Source organism: Hemiscyllium ocellatum, chromosome 11, assembly GCF_020745735.1.
Source record: "Hemiscyllium ocellatum isolate sHemOce1 chromosome 11, sHemOce1.pat.X.cur, whole genome shotgun sequence".
Lineage (NCBI taxonomy): Eukaryota > Metazoa > Chordata > Chondrichthyes > Orectolobiformes > Hemiscylliidae > Hemiscyllium > Hemiscyllium ocellatum.
The window spans coordinates 93,220,730-93,238,514 of record NC_083411.1 but is presented as its reverse complement, the minus strand read 5'-3'; the positions used below and the strand labels follow the sequence as shown (position 1 = coordinate 93,238,514).

The 17,785-nt window shown below is 38.6% G+C and overlaps 1 protein-coding gene across 1 annotated transcript in view; it reads right to left on the bottom strand.

The window, feature by feature from the left end:
- The window catches only part of zdhhc9 (zinc finger DHHC-type palmitoyltransferase 9), a 105,651-nt gene that overhangs the window by 24,738 nt on the left and 63,128 nt on the right, over positions 1 to 17,785 (bottom strand). The window contains exons 2-4 of the mRNA XM_060832264.1: positions 12,826 to 12,986; positions 5,708 to 5,866; positions 2,944 to 3,081 (exon numbers count right to left, since the gene is read on the bottom strand). Of these exons, the coding sequence (XP_060688247.1) occupies positions 2,944 to 3,081; positions 5,708 to 5,866; positions 12,826 to 12,986 (458 nt within the window). The remainder of the gene's footprint in view (positions 1 to 2,943; positions 3,082 to 5,707; positions 5,867 to 12,825; positions 12,987 to 17,785) is intronic.

Here is a 17,785-nt window from a genome sequence, read left to right as displayed (position 1 = left end):
GGGTAGACAATGGGAGCCTATTTCCTCGGATCACGGTGGCTAACATGAGGGGACATAGCTTTAAATTAAGAGGTGATAGATATAGGACTGATGTCAGAGGTAGTGTTTTTACTCAGTAGCAGGTACATGGAACACACTTTCTGTAACAGTAGTACTCTCGCCAACTTTAAGGGCATTTAAATGGTCATTGGAAAGACATATGAATGAGAATGGAATAGTGTAAGTTAGATGGGCTTCAAGTTGGTTTCACGGGTCGGTACAACATTGAGGGCCGGAGGGCCTGTACTGTGCTGTTATATTCTATGTTCTAAACATTAATACTTAATTCTGATTGAGACTGGCTAAATCTGATTGAATGACAAAATACTTACTACTTAATCAGCTTATGCTGTAGGTTCCAGAGGGTGCAAAACAGGAAATCAGCTTTACTAACAATGAATAGGCATTCAAAAGGCCATCACAGGTCTGTTGACATCTGTCAGAATAATGAACAGCAACCACAATTCCTTTGCCGCCAGGGTGCAAAATCCAGGCCACTGCATTTATCATTTCAGTAATATTGGAGTTCTCAGTCACAAGTTGAATGGTACGTTTGGGGTTGAATGGTACGTTTGGGTCTGAATGGCACAATGCTTTGTTCTTATATTCTGTGAAGCCATAACAATATTAGGTAGCTCAACAAATTGCTGTTGCTTTAAATCCCATATTGGTTACAAAGAAAGCTCAGCATTAACATTAATCTTGACTATTGGAACACTAAATCTAATGTGAAAACACTACCACTTCAGCAATTTCAATTGATAAGAATATGGTCCTTTCCCTTTTAAGTGATCTCATAATAGTCTTGCGTTTCTTGAAATGCCAAATAAACAGCCATAATAATACAGCCAGGGCCTATATTTCCCCACTCACATCCCTAACCTCAGCTTTCCTCCACAGCCTGGCACCCTTTCGTTACACTCCTCTGCCAGTGATCTCCATTGCTGTCCTCACCCCTGCTTCCTTCAAACTTGCTGACTGCTACCATTCATGTCACCCCTCCAATCGCAAACTGTTTCTCTCCAGTCTGTTGCCTCATTGTGTTTTCTGCAGAACCAGTTTGTAATTGCAGCAGTGGTCCTTCATTTTTTTTCATCCTCCTGACAGGGCCAATGTTTCTCTGGTCCCAAGAGTAGAATTTCTAGGACAATTTGGGGATTCTGGGAGGCAGACCATATGGCGCAACACCCCGCCACCCCAACGAGTTTCCAATGAGTTCCAATCATCTAAAAACCAACACTGCAGTCTCTTCCCACAGATCTGGCAGGCCAATTGTACACTTCCAGACTCCTTTTCTGATCTAATCAGGACAAAAAGAGGAGAAATGTGGAACAGACAACCTTGTTTTAAATGCACAATCATAGAATCATAGAGATGTACATCATAAAAACAGCCCCTTCAGTCCAACTCATCCACACCAACCAAATAGTCTCCATTCAGCTAGCCCCATATTCCCCATAACCTTTCTTAATCCTATATCTATACCAATGTCTTTTAAATTCTGTAATTGTACCCAACTCCACCAATTCCTCTGACAGTTCATTCCATACATGCACCATGTGTTCTATAAGGTCACCCCCCCAGCCTGTGATGCTCCAGGGAAAACACCCCAGTCTATTCAGCCTCTCCCTGTTGCTGAAACCCTCAACCCTTTCAAGTTTCGCAACATCTTTCCTAAAGCAGGGAGACCAGAACTGGATGCAGTATTCCAAATGGAAACAGATGTGAGCCTCTACTTGGGAGCTGGCAGTTCTTTGCTGGTCGTCAGGTTTAAATTGGAGGAGAACAGAAGGAAAAACTAATTCTTGATTTGTTGAAAATTAGCTCATCACATGTCCACACATTAAAAAATAACTATTGCAAAACAAACTACTCCACAGCTTGGAACATCGCCAAGCAAAAATTTTGGTACCCCTACATTTTCAGAATTAATGAGTTGTTCTAATGCAGAAGACTATTTAAACCATTGTCCTGTGAAAACTTTCTAAGTGAGTATCTCACCTAATACCATTCACCTTTCTCCCTGCAGCTCTCTACATGTTTCCTTTTCAAATAACCACCTAATACCCCTTTGACGGTCTCAGATTAATCTGCCACTAGCATACCCGCTGCCAGTAAACATTCATTGTGCCTGAATCTTCTTCATCTCATCACTATTTCATCTTTGAAAATTCAAAGTCATTTGCAAAACCGTCAATTGGGATTGTACGCTAATTGTCTCAATGCATCCCTACTAGTAGAACTTGTTACACCCAGGAAGGAAAAACCCCAAGTCTAAGGATTCCGAAACAAATTTAAAAATGAATATATAAATTAGGTGCTTCATCCCATGATCAAAGGTTAAATATAAATGTACAAGTTTTGTAGATGCAGATTGAGATAGTGAAAAGGAGAAGGAAAAGTGCAGAGATGAAAAGAGAAGAGAGACCAATGTAGTAGGTCACAAAATAGCTTCTCACTCCTAGGACAAAAATAGCCTTCCTTCATTGCTACCCCAAAGCATCTTATACATAATTAGTTACGGATTCCAGGTAGCTTTTGGTTGACACAATCTGAAGTAGTCCTGATTTTTGTATTAACTTAGCAAGCTTTTCAGGTTACAGTTTTGTAGTGTGGCATTTCACATAATTGCAACTGATGATCTGTTGCCCAGTGACAGAACAGAATATAACCTGTGATGCTCTGTTAAGAAAAGGTTCCATTCACGATCATTAATATTATAGAAGCAGAATTTTGTTTTAAAAAAATGTGAATCAACATTTGGTGTAACTCAAAAAAGTGAAAAGAGAAAGCTTCAAAATGGACTCTTCCTTATAAATAAGCTAATCAGACTTCCTCAAAATCTATCGTAAAGTTATTGCTCAAAACATTTGACAATGCAATTACTGTCTCTTGGTTACTTACTCAGTGCCACATGTACAATATCAAAAGCAAAGATGTAGACAGTGAGAAATGACAATGATATGGTGAAGAGGTAAAAGAAACGGTAATTCCTCTTTCCAACACAGTTTCCGACCCATGGACAGTGGTGATCAAAGCGTTCTAAGGAAGGAAAAAGAACAGGAAATTAGAAATTTTGCACATTCCTGCAATTTTCTGTCTAATTCAAAATTATGTTCCTGACTTTTCAATGCTGAAGCAAAAATATTTGGAATGGTATACAGTATACAAGAATTTATCAGATTTATCAAATATATTAAACTGTAAAACATGGTCTGTAAAATAACATGTCAGTTCACTAAGAAATTTCAAGATATCATTTGCAATGACATTATTTTTCAGAGGGTGTTTGCTTTTCTGAAAATCTCCCAATTGTCAGCACCATGGTGGGGGCTGGCATTTTTAACAAAGAGTCATTGTCAATGTTCGCAATTGGATTTAATGCATGATAGAGATCTGGTCATAAGACACTTTGTACAATGTTTAGCAATCACAATCAACATTCATTGCACTGACCTTGAAACTCAGTCTTTTAAACTGAAACAAAAAAAACGCATTTCAAATCAACTATGAAATTTAAAAAACACCATGCAAATGGAACCAAATCTAAACGAAATTGCAGATTGCACAAAGTAAATTTGACTGACAGTAGACTTTGCTCCTTATGTGGCTTGTGTATTAACTATTTAGAAGCATTTAAAATTTAAGAGATTTTAAAAATGCACCAAGTGAGCACAACAACCCATTGATACAGAAAACATTAGGCACCTGACTACTTAAAAGCACTGTACCTAAAGGCAACAACTGGACCGATTAAAAATCAGAACAGCACAGAATTGGTCCTCCAGCCTGAGTCATGCTGGCTCTGTGAAAAAGCAACTAACTTAACCTCACTTCACTGCCTTTACCCCATCGTCCTACAAATCTTTTCAGATAATTTATCAATTTCCTTTTGAAGGCCTCAATTGATACCACCATCATTACAGTTTCAAGCAATGCAAACTCCAAACACTATTTAAAAGTAACTTGCCTCACATCAAAAATGCTTTGTGTACCAATCACCTTAAACTGATGTCCAGATCTGGATACTTGCACCAATGGGTGCAGTTTCTCCCTATCAAGACAATCCAGAGACCTCCATTTCAATCACCTCTATTAAAATCTCCTCAACTTTCTCTGTGAGAACAACCCCTGCTTCCCCAGCCTAACCACAATTGAAGCTCATACTGAAACCATTCATGTCAATCTTTTCTGAAATTCTTTATGCCTTTATATCCTTCCAAAAGCTGGGCTGAATGGTTCAATTAACAAAAATAATTAGATTCCCGGGTCCTGATGTTCTTGCACTTCTTTAGAACGTTCATCTTCTAAAGTTTTAAAATATTTAGAAACAGCACAGTACATTGCAGATTTATAATTCCTACCAATGCATTCACTGACGTTTTCACAACTTCAGTTTTACTGATACAACCTGCACAACAGGATTGACAAATACACATACTCCAATCAGAGACCAGTGCAGTACTCAGATTTCAAGGGCATTGTCTAAACCACAGTGCTTTTGCGTTGCTTTGCAAAGCTTTTATGTAAATGTTAAGAGACAAGTCAATCAGCAGCTTTTGTTCACCAGTTCAACATTCCTCAGTGATAACTACAAATTTACTTGATACTGATGTAATTCTAGTCTCCTGAAATTCAATTACAAAACCCCTGCCCCCATACACAGTTAAATTTTCAATCATCCTCAACTTACTGTCCACAATTAGTAACTACACAGTATTAAACAACACCAAGCAAGGGAATGGACCATTAATAATATGGATACCCAAAGCTCTTTGTTTGGATGAGTGTAACCCATTATAAAATGCAATAAAAGATTTGATGTTTACACTAAACACAGATAAAGTGATGATGAAATATTTGAATGGGGATTTTAAAAGTTATATTTATCCTGATGTCAGCACATACTGAATTAATTCACCGTCTGACTTCCTGCACTGTAGCAAAAACCTTCATAAGGCAAAATCAAGGAAACCACCTTTGACGTAATGTCTCTGATGTGAAAACACCACAAGTCAGTGTTCCAACGTCGGAGACATACCGGACTTTTCAAATCTAGGGCAGGATTATGGTGGGAAGAAATGTCAGAAACTTGGTTGCCTGTGGTTAATGGTGTATGGAGCTCAATGAAAAGATTGCCAATGTGCCAGGAGTACCAGAAGGTGATTTCAAAATTGCTGACCTGCAAAACACTAAAAATCTGTGTATTTCAATGTAGAGCTGTCAGTTCAACATAAATAGAAAGCAAGGAAAGAGAGAGCAGACGAGAGAAAAATCAGACATAACACCTCTTATTTGGCAACTTGCAGCTTCTGGATCTTGTGCCAGCCAGTCCTCCAACACTCTGCCAAACTGTTTCAGTATGGAGTGATAGCACATCATGACTGCCATATGTCTTCAACAATGTTGATTAACAGATATCTCCTATCTCCTTGCAAAGCTGGATTCTAATTTTACATCAAAGACAAGTTTCACCTAACTAGGTCATTTCATTTCAAGATAGTGTTGCATAAATAATGTATATGTGGTAAGGGGTTAGGATCTGGACAATGAATGATTTCCTAAATCTGGGTCTACATTAAATTAGTGTAGACAATGTGCCTCCATCCCTCAGATTACCCAAATTGTCCCCAAGTGCATTTCTAAAGAATGAATGCATATTACATACCAACACAGTTATCACAAACACTACAGTGGGATGCCCGAGGCGGACGGAATATTTTGCATGTGTAGCAGTATTTCAGTTTGATAATCTGGTTGTTAATCTGGATATCTTTGATTCTTGGGGGTGGTCGCTGGCCTGCTGGGACATTCCCATTGGCTGCCTCTGGAGATTAGAATAAACAAAACAAGATCTGTTAATTAAAACAGTAAAATAAAGTATTAATAATAAAGTAATAAAAGTAATAAAATATCAAAATATAATTAAATAAATAACAAAGATCAAAGATCAAAGTCACACTGAGTAAAAGTGGAATAGAGGATAGTGACAAATTCACCAATAGCCTCCAGCTTCGAAATCAACACTTATACATTTACTCAAATAGTTTTAAAGTAATTAGTATTGTTGAAAAGATAGTTAGATATTTCATGTCTATGCTGTAGTGAATTATTTTATTTAAAAGGATTAAACATTACAAAACCTCATTTTCACTGAAATAATAGAGCTTCACAAAATCTCGCTTTGAAAATGTAGTGAATGTCATCAATAGCAGAGAAAAATGATAGTCTACTTCTTTTTCCCTAAAGCTCCTAACAGTTACAGAACCATGAGGTAAGCAAAAACAGAACTAAACCAAATTTCAAGAATTAAAAGTGAATAATAATCCATTTTTGGAAAATAAGAAATCAGTAAATATACACAGAACAGACTGTCCATAAGTAAGGATATGGGGCAGTTACTGAATTAGTGTTTTTTTAAAAAGACTTGGAATTCAAAAAAATTCAGTTTCTAAAGGAGGTGGAGTGGACTGGAGGCAATCTGCACCCCACCACTATCATCTTGATTTTAAAAAAAAAAGATTTTCACAACGTTTGTAGCTTACAAACTACTAGTGTCGTCTAAAAAGCCAAATCTATTTATTTACTCCATTTCAATGAAAGTGATTTCCTATTTGAAATACAGAAATTCTTTAGGTTCCTGAATACTTCAATAGCTTCCTTCCCCCTGCAATTACTTCTGGAATTATATTTTCTACAAATTGCTCGAGAACAAATGGAGATTCAAGCCTGGTCCTGTCCATTCATGGTGTCTGAGACAGGGAAGGAGAGTAAGTTTATAATTATGCATATATCTTTGAAACTACTTTATTTCTGTTGATAGATTTTTAAGATAAGAAACATGACTGTCACAAATGCTTGCATTTTAAAACATCAAGAACAGTTTATTCTTACTTAATGTCGAACATGCTGGGTCTCAGTCACACAGCAACTGTTTGAACGGTAAACATTTTTAGATTCCCCTTATCACAAAAGACAAAGTTAATAATTTACTTCGCTGGCTATGTAGTCGCTGTAACTGAAATATATTCAGATTCTCTTTTTACTTCCATGAATTATCACCACACTGAGCAGGCAATATTAAATAAATGACAACTTTAATGTGAGGGTACTATTTTAGAGCCATTACGCTCAGTCAGGAACCCATGTGATTATAATAGAAACTGTGCAATGAGAAAAGTCTATCCATAATTAACTATTATTTCCACTTCATGCTGACATTCTCTTCAAGAATGAATAACTGCAGTCAACTAGAAACAGCAATTTAATGAACCAGGTCATTCTATACAACTCATACAAAATGGAGTTTATTGCAATCCTGACCCAACAATCACTGCAGTTATATTTGCTCCTAAAAAGACTGCACACGAACATGTTCCAAGAGATTCTACCACCATTACATGTGGCTATGTGCAGAGCAAAAACCAGAGTGAAGAATAATGTAGAACCTGCCTATAGGCTTAAGTAAAAAAAATAAGCAGCTGCAAAAATAGTTGACACGCTGCACATTTTCAACTTTAACATAAGCAAAGTAAGCTGGCAGAATATATGCCCACTCATTGTAAATTAACTGCTTAAAAATCAGTAAGTTCCATGATAGACAGCCAACACAATCTTCCACCCAGTTGGAATTCAAGACGCATTTCTGCTGCATTAAGAAAATGAAGTAGGAATAAGTTAGAAGTACAAAAAAAACTGTATTGAAGGGACAAAAAAAAAGCAATTATTCCATATCTCATTCAGAAAATCAAACTACAGAAATCCAGAGTCATGAAGCAGAGATGATCTATTTTACCACCCTTTAGGATGGTCTTTGAGCAGTTGTCAGCACTTATGCCTGTAAAGCACCAGTCTCATTTGTCAGACTTGCCTCAGATAGCACATGTTCACTCTATTTATTGACAGAAGGTCACCTCCAATCAGTAAAGACATTTCAACTGTACTCTACTTTCCCATATTTAATCAAAGTGTTAATTGTAGTCCAGCCTAATTTAAAATTGATTTACTTCTGAAGATCTAAACAATCACATTTTACCATTCATAATGATACCCAAATTGAATCAGTAACTGTCAGAATGGTTTACTAAACTCAAGTAACAGTCAGTCTTGTGTAAAAGTTGGCTTTTGGCCATAGAATCCTTATTTTCCATATTTCTTGTGTACAAGTCAACTTTACACTTTCCTGATACTACAGTTCATATTATACCTTGCATAAGTCAGACATGACTTTATTCCTGTTAAATCAATTATTATTTTGACAACAGTTGATGACCCAATTCTCATTTGTTGCTCCAACTCATAGCTGCAAAAATCCATCAGGAAGTTGGAAACCTCTTCCACATGCTTGCTTACACGCAGTTCCTATGGTGCAAGACAGAATGATAATGTACATTGCCCCAAGATCCCCTGGATCTAACGCAATGCTTGTCTCATTCTCCCTGTTTCCTTGGAAAATATCATGAGGAGGAGGTGTCGTTGTTGGAGTGGGTGGGCAAAGTTAAAAATCACACAACACCAGGTTATAGTCCAACAGGTTTATTTGGAATTACAAGCTTTTGGAGCGACGCTCCTTCATCAGGTAGCTACCCGATGAATGAACAGCGCTCGGAAAGCTTGTAATTCCAAGTAAGCATGTTGGACTATAATCTGGTGTTGTGTGATTTTTAACTAGGAAAATATCAATCATGTTTTCTTCCTTTCTCACATGTGGATCTTTAAAAAGGAGGGAGAAAGTGGCACTGGATATTTCTTACATTTTTGTGTAATGCTGGTAGCAAGCAAATCCTGGGAGTAAGAACTGCTGGCACTTTGAAAGTATTGGCTGCAGACCTTGGACAGAGCACAATGAGGAACATGTAGCTGGAATAAATTGATACTGGCAAAGATAAAAAAAATTACTCTCAAAAATTCTTAGCATAAGGTGAAGTACCAAACAGTTTCACCAGTAAACAGATTTAAAATGGAATATGCAAAAGTGAATATGCAAAAGATGCTGGAAATCAGAGTCTAGATTAGAGTGGTGCTGGAAAAGCACAGCAGGTCAGGCAGCATCCAAGGAGTAGGGAAATCGACGTTTCGGGAAAAAGCCCTTCATCAGGAATAGGGCAACTGGATTTCAACCCTCAAATGTTACTCATCTTTAAAAAAGATCCTTTTTGTAAGCTGTAAATTCTGCTTCTGCAAGGAGTCTGTTATGATAGAAAATTTAGCGAATAGTTTAGAAAGACCCTTATTATTGTTCAATGCCATGGCTGGAAACTTCAGTTCAATTCAAACTCGATGTGCCTTTGCACATTCTACTCTGAAATGGTCAAAGTTAAATGAACTCCATGACTCTCTAAGGAAGGAATATGGAGGGCTGGCCTAATCCAAACAAATGGTTTTATAACTTTGAAGACCTGGGGAGATTGTTTCCTTTGTAGAAAGGGGATAACTAGAGCTATCCATATAAGCATGGCATCAGGAAATCCAAAATTGTTTTTGTTAAAGATCAAAGAATAACAATATGTGCAACTTGCTACCACAGGCAGTGGTTCAAGCAAATAATTCAGATGCTTTCAAGTGGAAGATAGGCCATGAGGGGAGGTGACAGCCTAATGGTATTAATAGCTGGACTGTTAATCCAGAGACCCAGGTAATGTTCTGGCAATGTGGGTTCAAATTTCACCACAGGTGACGGAATTTGAAATTCAATAAAAATCTGAATCAAATGTCTAATGATAACCACGAATCCATTGATGCTTGCTGGAAAAACCCACTTGCTTCACTCATGTCCTTTAGGGAAAGAAACGGAGGGAACTGCCATCCTTACCTGGTCTAGCCTGAGAGATTCCAGACCCACCAAGCACTATGGCTTACCCTTATACCCTCTGTGTAATTAAAGGTGAGATGTAAATGTTGGTCTAGCCAGCTATGTCACATCCCATGTGGTACAGTGGTTAGCAATGCTGCCTCACAGCACCAGAGACCTGGGTTCAATTCCTGCCTCAGGCAACTGACTGTGTGGAGTTTGCATGTTCTCCCCGTGTCTGCGTGGGTTTCCTCCAGGTGCTCCGGTTTCCTCCCACAGTCACAAAGATGTGCGGGTCAGGTGAATAGGCCATGCTAAACTGCCCGTAGTGTTAGGTTAGGGGTAAAATGTAGGGGTATAAGTAGGTTGCGCTTCGGCGGGTCGGTGTGGACTTGTTGGGCCGAAGGGCCTGTTTCCACACTGTAAGTAATCTAATCTTTTCTGTAAGTAATCTAATCTAAAAAACAAAAAGTGGGAGGAGGCCAAGACAACTACAAAAGATATAGATGAAAAAAGATAGGAAGAGAAAAAAGATAAGCACAGTACAATCAGCAGCATGGATTGGATGCCCAAATGATCTTTTTCTGTGCTTATTTATCCAACGTCATCCCATGTAATGTATTCCTATTTCAAAGGGAATTAAATTCCACTAATATTTAACCAGCATAAATTAGATGACATACAAACAGAGTATTTTAATTATAGTCCTAAAAGGAAAGAATCCAACTAACTTCAGTCCAAGATACAAAATAAACTGGGCATATCATTATTGTGCATAATATAAGAGCCAATATGTTTCGTATCCTTTCCCTAAGCTTTTGTGATCCCTCAATTGAAACAAGCAGTGCAAGTGTCTGCCTACACTCCAATAATATTTTACTTAAAAGGAGATGGTTAAGGGAAAAGGCCAATGAAAATGGAGTGGAAGAAAAAGGTGAGTAATCAGTGTCAAGAGATTAAGCCAAATTTGACTGAGTGCAACATTAAGGGCCAAAGCCTATAGTGCACAGGATCAAGTGATGTAAAAGAACAAGAGAAAAATTTGTAAAGATTCAAAACCAGAGAACAAATGACAGATAAACCGGAAACACTGGGTATTTTAAGTAAAAAAACCAAGGCCATAAAGATTTACAAGAAAACAAAAAGAGAGGTTGACATCTCTTAGTATTGATACAACGAGAGGAGGAGTCAGGCAGAGTGTTTGGTAGAAGAGTTTTAATCTGAACAAAAAAGGAGAAGTTTGAGGGAAAAGCACAAAGTATATTTCTTTAGGTCAACTGCCACAAATAAGGGCATCAATTCTAGGAGCATCCAAGTGAAAATTCAAGTGGCATGTTAGCAATACTGGAGAATAAGGAGACTAGGATCAACTAGAATTAAATATATAGACACATCCCTTTGAAATGGGCTCCCTCAGTTGCTACAAAGCCCAAGAATTAATCCAATTGGCAAGATATTCTTTCCTTCAACCCACCTGCTTTTTCAAATTATACCCCTTAAAAAAAAAACGTCCCTAGCTGTCCATTTAACAAAACAAATTCTGCAGTTGTGTCCTTCAAAAATCACAAAAAGCAGTTTTTACAGAATCTTTAAGTACTTTTAAAGGTAGAAGTAGATTCTTCATTATCAAGAGGATAAAAAGATTCTTGGGGCTATGAATGAATGAATGTTTCGGTTAAAATCAGATCAGCCATATCTTTATTGAATGGCACAGCAGGCCAATAAACTAAGTGGCCTAATTTGTTCCTTCTTCAGGTGCTCATGTTATGGCAAAGAAAGGAGATATTTAAGTAACATGAAGCATTTAGAATTAAAGTTACAAAATGTATTGGATAGGGTGTCTGTATAACCAGACTTGGTACTAGGACCAAATGAGACCCTTCTAAGGAAACTGAAGGGAGAGTAGATAAAAGGGAGATACTGGTCAATTTTCTAGCCTTCCTTCAACTTGAAGGTGTGCCAAGAGGGCTGAGCAACTGCAGATGTTGCCATCATTTTTTTGAACAAGGGTGTGTACTATAAACTCAGCTACTACAGCCCAGCTACTTTAACTTCAATGATGAAGACCTTCTAGAAAGAGTAAATTGGAACAAAATTCAGAGAGTCACTTGGACAAACATGGATTATTGAAGTCAAGCCAGCACAGATATACAGGCAAATCATGTTAACTTGGGAGTTTTGTCATGATGATTAAGAAGGTATTTGACCAGGATAATTACAGTATACATTGACTTCCAAAAAGCAGTTGATAAAATGTCACAGATCATACAGTGTGAACATTATACCTCCTGGAATAAAAGGGATAATAGCAAAATGGAATTGATATTGCCTGTCACTCAGTCATTTGGGTACTGATTAATGGATTTGGGCTGGAGGAATGTTCGTAGTGAAATTTCTCAAAGAATAATGTTGGGATCTTTGCTTTGATGATACACATAAATAATCTAAACCTTGGTTTATAGGGAATTTGTTGATACAAAACTTAGAAGTATGATGTTCTACAAGAAGGATAGTGTAGAATTTCAAAGAGGACAGGCAAGTAAGTTAATGGGCAAATGAAATTTAATGCACAACTGTTTCATTTCAAAAAGGAATAACACAGACAAAACAAAAATAGTTGACTCCACAAGGACCTTAGTGGCAAGGTTGTATATATAACATCGGTGGTGTCACTTCCATTTGCCCCAATGCAGGAAAGAGTCTTCATCTCAAAGTATGACAATAATTTGGTCAAGTGCAACTTCAAATAAATTGTGGACTTGCTTCGACTGAAAACTGGACAGAAACTGTCCAAAGCTTTTTGAAAACCATGAGAAATCTACATACATCTTAGAAGAATTCTGAACCAAGGAACATTTCACCATGCTAACAGTCAAGCAAACTACAAACTAGCAGTTAAAACTCTCATCTCTGAAAGTGACGCTTTTGCAGTCATGTAAGAATGGAAAAACAGACATCGAATCCAAGTCAATTATTTTGTGTTCAGTTTTTCCTACCTATTTCCATCTCCACAAATGCAGCCTCATCTGGCTCAGCACGTGGTAGCACACCAGGATCACTGAAGCTGGTACGGAGTAACATTGCCATTACAAAGATAAAGAGAACTATTGCAAACACTGGAATGGCAGGGGAAAGATGTATAGCCAAATATGGACACCTGGAGGGGAGTGAAGGAGGAAAAAAAAGAGAGAAAAAAAACAATTAGAGCTCATTAAAAATTTACAAGTCAATCACACAAACCTTGAAAAGGAACAAATTCTCTGCTTCCACCTCAAGCACCCATCCCACCAACTTTAGGATTCATTAACCAAACCAACAACTTCGTAATACAAGAATACAAATTACACACAAGTAAGTGACGGGATAAAATTGCTCAATGTCTCAGTGCTGAAGGAGTCTTGCAGCATAATGGAAGTGTCCCTCCTCCTGGATCAACATTAAGTCCCACTTATGACAGAAGTACATCACAACATATCCAAACAGGCTGATTAAAAAATTAAATGCTAAACTATCTTGCAGCAGGGACGTGGATATAAAGAAAGAACTTCCTACCATGCAATCAGAAATGAGCTATGCCATAATACCTCAGTTTTAAATCACACTAGCATATATTTTACATTCATGTTAGCTTCAGTACGATTCAGTGTGTACTTAAAAGACAATTCTATGATTTCTGTGATCAACATCTCATGTAGAACAGACAAACAATACTACAAATGAAATTCGAATGGACATTTGAGGCTAAAAAAAAGTGAAATGGTATGATGTTGAAGACAGGAGGTGAATGCAATTTCCAGACTTTTTTGTTGCCTTTGACAAACAATCAGAAGCTATGTTTACATGTTGCTACAGAAATAACAAAGTTGGTTATGAAAATGTGTTATTTTTAAAATATTTCATTTAAAATTTCAAGAAAAAAACTTTGATAACTCATGGCTTCTGGTTAAGTTCACCCTTTAATTGATGCTTCATATCCAAGTAGGAACTGTATCTGTACTTGTAATTAGACTTTAAATCACTCGACAAATTGGATGTGATACAGCATGATATAATTTAAAATAAAATAACTTGCCAGTTAATGATCCAAAGTAAAGCATAAAAGCTGTGCATCTCCAACTGAAGTCCAGTGAAGTGGCTATGCTAATGTTTGAATTTTATGAGAGTGCAGCCACAACACATTACAAGGGTGGACAGAAATACAACACTTGGCAGACACCTTTTGAAGGCACATGGTTCTATTTTAAATGATGGCCAAACATCAGGAGTGGAATTTTGTAAGTCTCTTTGTCATGGAGCTTTGAGATAAACCCTTAATTCTAACAGATCAGCAAGTTACATTTACTTCATTTCTTTGCAGTAAGATTCCTTGCAAAATCCATGAACATGGCAAAGCTGCTATTCTTCAGACTTTTCACCCTGCTGCTAATCCTCCTCTTCCATCCATTTTGTTTGCCAATCTTCTAGTTTATTTAGCTTCCTGCTCGCCATTTTAAATTTTATCATTTCCTCTTAAACACTCCACATTTCTTAATTGTTAGGAGTCTTCTCTAAATCAATCATTCTCCCAGAGTAATAGTACTCAGCTAATTCTGCAGTTCATCAAATTGGTTTTGTGACCTCAGTACAGTACTTCAAGTTCAAATTCTTCTGTTTAAACTACATGCTATTGAAGTTTTGACCTATTTGGTCTAGAACTCCTTGGATGTCTCCTCTAATTGCACAGCTTGCAATTTCTCTTCCATAATGCTCATTTTCAGTACAACACGTTATGCAGTGCTTAAGGTTAAGTCTTTCAAAGTCAGTGGCTTTATTTTCTACCTCCAGCTGTTATCTTGGATTGCTGCATGTCTCTGGAAATCACCTTTTTCGTTGCTTGAACTTTGAATTAGCCCTCTTTACTTTTTTATCAAGAAAGTATGTCTTTCAATATTGGCCTCTGAATACTCTGGCTGCAAATCAATAGGTGTGGTACCTTTAATCTCGGTCACACCTTCCTTAGCTCATAGTTTGAGATCAGTTACAACACTTCCAACTGTTCAACCCCAGGAAAGCAGAGCTAGTCAATTCTGTGACACAGAACATGCAGTTAATATCCCTTTCCTTTGTGTCCCTCCAACTTGTTCCTGGCTTTCAAATCACTTTTCCGTATGACTTCAGATTGGGATATTTAATTTCTTTGCATCACATTTTTTTCTTCTTTCACATTTTCAGAAAAGATTTTCTCATATCGTCTGAGGGTCTTGGTAATCTGTGCTTTGGAATGAGATTTCTTACCACCTTCCCAATCCAAATGGCATGGGCATGTCTATTCTGAGAACTGTTCCACCTCAACATTTGATACAGTTTTGTTGTTTTGACATCTACTGGATTCACAGTATTATCCGGGGTGTGGATATTTAGTTTCCTGTTCCTTCCCATCCAACCTTTCGCTAGGTCTTGAAAAAATTCTTTACCATATTCCTCTGTTTCACGCATCCTTCCCAATGATTCAAATTTCCATAAGCTCTTGGTGTGATCCACATGTTGGACATTGTCTTGTGAACTTGTGGTTATTCACAGTTCCTACACACCTTTTCCTCTGGACATACACACAATTCTTGCTGATCACTGTCAACTCTGCCATATTTCCACTGAACCAAATGAAGGCGAAGTATTTGGGTAGTCAATATCTGCCTCCTTGTGGTTTCATTTCTCATGTCTTTATAAGTTCCTGTTCCCCTTTCATCAAAGTTGCTGGAGTGTTCCTTGCTAGAGCAGGTACATATATTTATTATGCAATACACTGTTTCTCTTTTTCGATACTGACCAATCTAAATCAGTCTCAAATCATCTTAAAATACTTAGGCTTCACTGAAACACCTGCTACCTCCATGCTACATCAAAAGATGTGGTGTCCAGATCTAAACACAAAACTCCAATGTAGCATAATGTGTACTTTACAAGGTTCCACCATTACATCCCTGCTTTTGTATTCAATCCATTACCCAAGTGTCCTACATGCCTTTGTCATCACGTTATCCAAGGACTCACTTCCTCTGCGTTTGTTAATACCCTCTAATAATCAATTTCTTGCTTTACTTGCCCTCTCCAAATGCATAACATTTCTCCAGATTGGAATTCCATTTTCCTCTTTTCTGTACATTCAGCCAAACTAATGTCATTCTGCAATCAACTACCATCCACTTCACTATCAGTTACTTGGCCAATTGTTGTCATAGTGTCATTGAGATGTACAGAATGGAAACAGACGCTTTGATCCAACTCATTCATACTGACCAGATATCCCAACTCTATCCTGTACCACCTGTCAGCACCTGGCCCATATCCCTCCAAATCATTCCTATTCATATACCCATCCAGATGCCTTTTAAATGTTGCATTTGTACTAACCTCCACCACTTCCTCTGGCAGCTCATTCCACACACATACCTCTGCGTGAAAAAGTTCGCCCCTTATGTTTCTTTATATCTTTCCCCTCTCACCCTAAACCTGTGCCTCCATTTTTGGATTCTCCACCAGTGGGAAGAGATTTTGTCTTTTTACTCTATCCATGCCCCTTATAAAACTCTAGAAGTCACCCCTCAGCCTCTGATGCCCCAGAGAAAACAGCCCCAGCCTATTCAGCCTCTCCTTATAGCTCAAAACCTCCAAACCTGGCAACATCCTTGTGAATCTTTTCTGAACCCTTTCTGAACTGATAGGAAGGAGACCAGAATTGCATGCAACATTCCAAAAGTGGCCTAACCAATGTCCTGTACAGCCGCAACATGATCTCCCAACTCCTGTACTCAATATTCTGACCAATAAACGAAAGCATAACAAACGCCTTCTTCACTATCTTATCTACCTGCGACTCCACTTTCTAGGAGCTATGAATCTGCACTCCAAAGGTCTCTTTGTTCAGCAACACCCTCTAAAACCTTACCATTAAGTGTATAAGTCCTGCTAAAGATTTGCTTTCCCAAAATGCAGCACCTCATGTTTACCTAAATTAAACTCCATCTGCTACTTCTCAGTCCATTGGCCCATCTGGTCAAGATCCTGTTGTCATCTGAGGTAACCCTCTTTGCTATCCATTACACCTCCAATTTTGGTGTTATTTGCATACTTACTAACTATACTTCTTAGCTGAAAATGTGTTGCTGGTTAAAGCGCAGCAGGTCTGGCAGCATCCAAGAAACAGGAAATTCGACGTTTCGGGCAAAAGCCCTTCATCAGGAATGAGGAAAGTGTGTCCAGCAGGCTAAGATAAAAGGTAGGGCGGAGGGACTTGGGGGAGGGGCGATGGAGATGTGATAGGTGGAAGGAGGTCAAGGTGAGGGTGATAGGCCGGAGTGGGGTGGGGGCGGAGAGGTCAGGAAGAAGATTGCAGGTTAGGAAGGTGGTGCCGAGTTCGAGGGAATCGACTGAGACAAGGTGGGGGGAGGGGAAAATGAGGAAACTGGAGAAATCTGAGTTCATCCCTTGTGGTTGGAGGGTTCCCAGGCGGAAGATGAGGCGCTCTTCCTCCAACCATCGTGTTGTTATGTTCTGGCGATGGAGGAGTCCAAGGACCTGCATGTCTTCGGTGGAGTGGGAGGGAGAGTTAAAGTGTTGAGCCACGGGGTGGTTGGGTTGGTTGGTCCGGGCGTCCCAGAGGTGTTCCCTGAAGCGTTCCGCAAGTAGGCGGCCCGTCTCCCCAATATAGAGGAGGCCACATCGGGTGCAGCGGATGCAATAGATAATGTGTGTGGAGGTGCAGTGAATTTGTGGCAGATATGGAAGGATCCCTTGGGGCCTTGGAGAGAGGTAAGGGAGGAGGTGTGGGCGCAAGTTTTGCATTTCCTGCGGTTGCAGGGGAAGGTGCCGGGAGTGGAGGTTGGGTTGGTGGGGGGTGTGGACCTGACGAGGGAGTCACGAAGGGAGTGGTCTTTGCGGAACGCTAATAGGGGAGGGGAGGGAAATATATCCCTGGTG